This window comes from Lytechinus variegatus, chromosome 1 (genome assembly GCF_018143015.1).
Source record: "Lytechinus variegatus isolate NC3 chromosome 1, Lvar_3.0, whole genome shotgun sequence".
In the NCBI taxonomy this organism is placed as follows: Eukaryota; Metazoa; Echinodermata; class Echinoidea; order Temnopleuroida; family Toxopneustidae; genus Lytechinus; species Lytechinus variegatus.
The window spans coordinates 74,916,181-74,923,325 of NC_054740.1; the positions used below are offsets into that span (position 1 = coordinate 74,916,181).

Consider the following 7,145-nt stretch of genomic DNA (forward strand, 5'->3'; position numbering starts at 1 on the left):
TAGAGATTTTCCAAGTTACTCTACTCTTAATCGCATGCTATATTGGTATCTTACCAAGGAGCATCCCCCCCTCCCTGAATATTTAAGATATTAGCTTTTAAAATGGGAGTCATTGATTTAATGCCATATTCTCTCTACTAGCTATTTATTTTGTAGTCTTATTGACTGTGATTATGGGGATATTAATGAGGTTAATGATGATGACGGATATGATTTGGTTATGGTGGTGGTGGTGGTGGTGGTGATATGAAGATGAGGAGGAAGATGATTATGTGGTGCTGGGAATGGTGATCATGATGTTAATATATATGATAATGATGGGGATCATATCCATGATTAAGACAGCAAAATTATCGATATACATATCAACAGCTTGAACAATTCATTTTCTATGTCATTGATAAAAGCTGCAGTGCGGATGTTCGTCTGAAGTAGTCTTGCCAATTTACCAGACCTATTCCCCAGATTTTGTTCTTAGTGAAAGTAAGAAACCTTGACTTTCTTCTTTACATCAGAAATCTCCCTCATGATGCCGGAAAGCAGACAACCTGACAAGACTCCTGAGCATCTAACATGTGGTGATAGATGGTACTCCAGGAAAAGTTCAGGCAAGCAAGTCCCTTTCAGTTCATTATTTAATGTAAGAAATTATAGATGGTTTAATGATGAAAACTATTGTTTTATATGGTGTTTGTGAGTAACTTGGAAGACTTACAAAATCAGTCGTTAGACTGGTTCTATGGTACATGATGTGAAGATACAGCCATCAGAGAATTGGCTAGGTTTGTATGTCTTCTTAAAGGGCCCAGCAACTGACAAATAATGGGGAAATTGAAACAATACGAAATTTGCAAAAGGCCAATTGACTTGGATAATATAATCCGTCCGTCATGAGCGCCCGTCGGACTAATACGATAGAAGTTCGGACAGCACGAATTTGACCGAACTCGTGATGGTTATTTACTTCGGATCATCGAAGTTCCAGTTTCCAACAATCCCAATTCCTAGACTCATAGCAGGTCTCTTGATAGCTAAATCAATATAAATAACCACTGAAGTTACATGTTTCAGAGTGAAAACACACAGTTTACTTCTGGTTGGTTAGTCTACTAACTATTGCTCTCCTATAGACCTCCCAGACATGCCGGCGTCTATTACATAACATTCCCAGGCATGCAGCCGAGTGAAAGACTTGAATCCTCTGTTCTGATATAAGCCTTGATTTCTTTATGATTTGTCAATGAAAGGTCGCCTTAAGAGGAGCAAACTCTACAAAAGAATGGTGCTGATATCATACCTCTCTTACACCTTTATATTAAAATACATGAAAAGCATCATTATGAAAACATACCTACATAAAAATTATAGCACTAACCTTGATTAAATGACATTAGACATGTATCTAAATATATCATTATTGGCAAGTATAAAAGCTTTTTGGAGTACATTACCAGAAAGCATTAGATGGTATCAGATATTATCTTTTCTGTGTTTTCACCATTGTACCTCTTCATTTGTTACATGATTGCCAATACATGTAGTTCAAATACCAGTGTGTATCACAAAACATTGTTGCTATAATCTTAGCCATCGCAAATAAAAGTCACTTGTGGGAAAGGTGACAATACTTTATATATCAGTTTCTCATTTTACTTAGGAAGACCTTTTACCTTTAATTGTTAAAAATTGCACTTCAAATGTCCTCTAATATATAGTGACTTGTATGATGACCACAGCTGACTTGATTGGGACTACCACTAGTGTGTAGTCCCATATATATACATTTCTGTGCTCACTGTACGTGGCTGTCATCAGAATAGAGTCATTTTCTTATCATTTCAGTTGTTATTGGTGCACGGTGCACTTTGAAACCCTTTTTAAAAAGCACTTTATAAATATCAAGCAAAGCACTGTTGATGAAGCTGGTAGAAAAACTCACTTTCGAGGCAAGCAGGATAATTATCAATATGTTTCCAAGGGGAAACTGAGGAAAGATAGCAAGTACATCCAGCTTGCAGAAGAAGTAATAGTTTGCCTCATCACCTGAAATCAAGAGGTGATTATAAGCTTTATATGCCACATCTGGAACCACTTTAAAAAGAGAAATGAAATGGAGGTTTGATTTTACAAAATAAAGATTTTCTAAAAAAACACTCTGATATGCTTATTTTAGTGCTTGTGCATATTTAAACTACATGCAAATATTTAGATCTTTAGTCAAGTAAGGTGGTGACACAACATTTGCTCCTGTGACAAATGCTCGGGGCTTAATTTCATCTCAGATGTAGGATTAGGGTACGGGTTGCAGTAGGTTTATGTTGGATTTAGGGTAGAGTAAAGCGTTAGGTCCAGGGTTGAAGTTAATCATTAAATAAGTGTGTAAAATGTAGAGCCGACAATGCACGTTCATTTTGCGCAAAACTTTACTGCTTGTGCATACGTACACTTTGCACATGCATCTAGATCTTCCGAGATCATCACTACATGTGGAGAAAGATGGAACAAAAACCACTGCATGGCATTGACCTATTCATTTCTTGTGTACAATGTGTTATGACCCTTTGGGGTGAAGTGGTAAGCGAAACACAGAAGTTCCATCACCACGAGTGATGCTTGATAGGTAGGCTACATTTTATAATGTCATTGACTTTTGTCCAATCCTATATAGCAAGATTCTTAGTATCAGAATATTAAATGCATTATTATCATTTTGAATAGTACTACTATGTCACACCGCCAGTATTAGACATATTCTTCCATATTTCAGTATCTTGATCTTCTTGAATACTACACTATCTGATGCCCATTGTGTTTATGCAGGGACAGCTAGTTGCCTGTATTCACTAAGTTGATATTTATATGAGCAATAATTTATTCACGTGCATGTGTAATCATCCAGTACTTGAGCAGGTAATCTATGCAAATATGATCATTACATTGCACTCACATACTCTATGCAATGAGCTTGCACATGCAGACCTCAAGTATGGTTAACGTGTTATCATTGAGGTTTTTTTTTCTCTCTTTTTTGAGGTCAAATTTGACAACTTTTGGTTGGCAGCTCTGCTTTCGACGACTTGTGAATAGGAGAATAAGATTTTGACATGGATAAACTACATGTAATTCAATTGATAGAAAAGTAAAAAAAAATAATTGAAGTTGATAAATAGGAATGATGATAAGTAGAACGTTTAAATTTTCAAATGTGTGATAGAAAATTTAAATTATATTACTTATCAATGTGTGAGAAATAAAAAAAAATATTTATGTAGAAAGAGACTTTGTGAGATAAATTTTTTATTCAAATTACAGTATTTATTACCCAAATGATATTGTGTATTATAGATGTGAATGATTGGATCCTAGCACTGTGATAAGAAGGATATCATTTGTGATCTTGTTTGCATTACTGTTTCTTATTAATAGATCTTAGTGACAGTAATCATTATGGTGAAGAATTGGATAATTTAAGCAATCCATCCTTTAAGTGGCTGAGTTTTACCAAAGACTTTGAATCTTCTGCCTTCCTGCCAAGCTGTACTGTGAAGGGTAGTATGACATGTACATATTATGTTATGCAGTGCCCAATGGAAGATCAGCCTGTACTATTATTATTATTATTATAAATGATAATAGTCAGTTCTTGTATAACACATAATACATTAGGAATAACGTCTCTATGCGCTTCCAGAAAACTTGGATATTATTACCATGACTTTAGCTTGGCTATCTAGGCGCTCAAGCAATCGAGGAATTTCTTCCTACCGGGTACTTATTCACCTCACCTTGGTTGAGTGCAGCACAATGTAGATATATTTCTTGCTGAAGGAAATTCCGCCATGACTGGGATTCAAACCCATGACCCTCCGTTTCATAGTCAGAAGACTAATCCACTGAGCCACAACACTCCACATTGTTATAATCATCATCATTATTATTATCATTATCATTTTCATTATAATTATTATTACACTGATGATGAAGTTTAAAAACAGAATTTGAAAGTATTGTTTTTATCAGCAGAAATAAAGTTATGAAAACAATCATATTTACCTTTTTTTTCAATATTGATGTTTTATTAATATTTGATATGTTCTTAAGTGAATGTCACTTTTATTAGTGATATTTGTTTTGTCATGAACTAGATGACCACTTGAAACTTATATTCATAAGCATGACTAATTACTCTTCGTGTTCATTCCTTATGAAATTTGTAGTTCTCTATCTCTATTGTCTGCCATTTATTAAAATTATCCTATTTTAGAGAAAATTATGTTTCTGAATAACATTTTTTTTACTTAGACCTTGTGACATTATGGGTTGCTGTTGAATGTATAGTGAGGTATAATTTGAATGAATATGATAACTTTTATGATGATGATGATGATGATGATGATGATGACAATGACGACGATGATGATGGTGGTGCTCGTGGTGGTAATGATGATGATAACAATGAAAGATAGTGATTTCATAAACATTCATCATTATACATTTATTGCTTCAAGTGCAGTGACTTATCGTGATCCATGAATTACATTATATTAACAATCTTTAATTAACTACTTCATAGGCTACTGGTAGGCAAAATTTTGACCAAATAATCAATTTATCTGAAGGTTTTGACATTCAAACTTAAAAATCTATGTAGCAAAGCTTCTTTACCTATAAAATCATGAGAAATCAGCCAAGTAAACATCAAGTTAATATTGCAAACAGAGTTTTGAGATTTTAGAAAAGACTTATGCATGTTTTCAGTTAATTCAGATTTCGAATTGTAGGTCTTTCTAATCTGTTATAAAAATATAGTTGAAAAAGAAAATGGAGTTAGATATACATGTATATTCATTATCAAATGTGAGTGAGATCCAAGAGGTAAATGAGTGTACTTTTCAAGTTCGTATGGATATTGTTCAACTTTTCATGTTGATAAATGAAATGGTAAAACTGGCAAATAATAACATTTATGGTTAGGGTCAACAGCTTGCTAGATCTTGTGAAAAGGTCAATTCTAATCAATTTCACCTCTCCTCGTTTCGAGAAGGGCGCCATCTTATTGTCAAGTTGCAAGATTTAAGATGTGATTTTTTTTTTCTGGCACAAGTTGAACTTAGCAATAATGTGATTGTGGAATCGTGTGTGACCTCACTTGATCACTGTCTGAAAGTCTGACTCTTATTAAGGAGAAGTTCATCTGACAGATAGTTGGTTTTAATCAAAAATAACATCTCGCGAAATCCATCAAATATTAACAGAGTTATGGAATTTTTTTTAATATATATATTTCAAATTTTTAATTTTATAACATCACATGTGATTTGCTCCCTCATGTATTATGAAATATGTATATCGTTCACTGCCATTGTCCCAGAGAATTGGTAAAACTGGTAATACTTGTAAATTCATCATATAATAAATATACCCATATAATAGTATTTTGATTCCTAAACCATAAAAATCAAACTTTATGAAATTCATATTACATGCCCTGTTGGACAGATGCTTGAAGTCATAAATTCAAAACTGAAAAAAAAATTAACTCTTATTTTTGATAGGTTTTCATCAGACCTTGAATGTTCATCTTTATTTTCATATGTTTTATGATCTTTATTGTCAAGGTGAACTTTCTCTTTGTCCCTGAGGAATGAATTTCTGCTGCAGTATAAGTATGGGTACAAATGTCCTTTGATAAAGATACCAGTTACCAACCACTAAGAAGCACAAGGGTAATCTTGAACACTCCACCCCCCCCCCCCCCCATTTCCAAGTTCTTTGACTTTCATGCAAGACCGTTGGCACCTTAATGGTGAACATCTGGTTCAATCAGATTGATGATGCCGTAGGCCTATATGTTCAATCAATATTGTGATTTCGGAAGAGGAAAAAATAATAGTTAAAAAAAAGGAAAAATAAGGAGAAAGAGAAAAAAAATCGAACGGGAAAATGAACGATTACGTCAAATTATATTTCTTATAGAAATCGGTAGTAACTATTGATGAAGTCATAGGGATATAGTGAGGGGGCATATCCCCTTGGTAAAGAGTCACCATAATTTTGCCGAGTTTTTTCCCCTTCGAAATTAGACAATCGTGAGAATATTGCCTAATAGCGCCATCATACAACGAGAATGCGTGACCTCGACTCAAACCGAGGAAGAGAAAGACAATGACGTATCGCTTTCGTTCCCTCATTCCATATAAAGATGTTCGATGTGTATTTCCTCCAAGTTTATTCCAGGAGCGCCCATGACGAGTTTTCACGCCTCGTCCACCAAGAGAGGTTATCATGCGCGTAGGGTAAGAGAGCCGCGACGCCCCAAGTCGCCTTACCCGACCGCCCCGCCAAACGGAGCTTTGGTATACTCTCATCCCAATCACCAAAACCCATGTCGGTGAGAAGCATATGCTAAATCGCTCAAGCGCAGCACTACTGCTATCTGATTTTAACGACCCTGTCAAATTTTCCCAAATGAAATGTATGAAAATGAGTGGAAAATATTCCCCTGAGTATGATTGCATCGCCTAAAAGAAAAAGGAGATGCAAACGTTAAAGATGAAAAATAACGTGGCAATGTCTGCGGTAATGATGATTTGCTGGCTTTCACATTTCTCATATTGGCATGAGATTTTTTTTCTGATTTTGAGAGCGGGGTGAGGAAATGTAAATCTGTGTGATATGAGAAGTTGGGGAGTTAATGATTTAGTAATGGGAAGCTTCTCGTCTCGGCCCTCTTCTATAGTATGAGGATGAGGTAATTACTTCTTTTGACGCCTTCTGACGCGTAAGATTCGACCAAGCGAATCCAACTAGCCCATCGACATTTTGTGAGGAAACTTAAAGGCAATATGACGCGTTTTTAAACACAGTCTGTACTCATATTACTTTTCAATCAAACATGCTTGGTTTCAGCCATTTTTTATTCGTTTATAAGAAAGTGTGAATAATAAGCTTTGAATGCATTCATGTTTCAGCATGATGAAAACGTGCTCCAGACAGAGACACAACTCGCAAGAGAGATTGTATACACCATGAAGGAAGTATATTAAAAGGAATAACTGGTGATATAATTAACAATATGTTGTAGATAATTATAATTTTGCTAATGACCCATTTAGTATGATATCAGTCTTTAACATGGACTGATT

General features: G+C 34.9%; 1 protein-coding gene across 3 annotated transcripts in view; it reads left to right on the forward strand.

Annotated features, from left to right (window-relative positions):
- The window catches only part of LOC121422899 (DNA replication ATP-dependent helicase/nuclease DNA2-like), a 44,322-nt gene extending 42,049 nt beyond the window's left edge, over positions 1 to 2,273 (forward strand). For all 3 annotated transcript variants that reach the window (XM_041618149.1, XM_041618157.1, XM_041618142.1), the window contains exon 30: positions 511 to 2,273. In XM_041618149.1, the coding sequence (XP_041474083.1) occupies positions 511 to 552 (42 nt within the window). In that variant the 3' untranslated portion in view covers positions 553 to 2,273. The remainder of the gene's footprint in view (positions 1 to 510) is intronic.
- Positions 2,274 to 7,145: the final 4,872 nt, after the last annotated feature.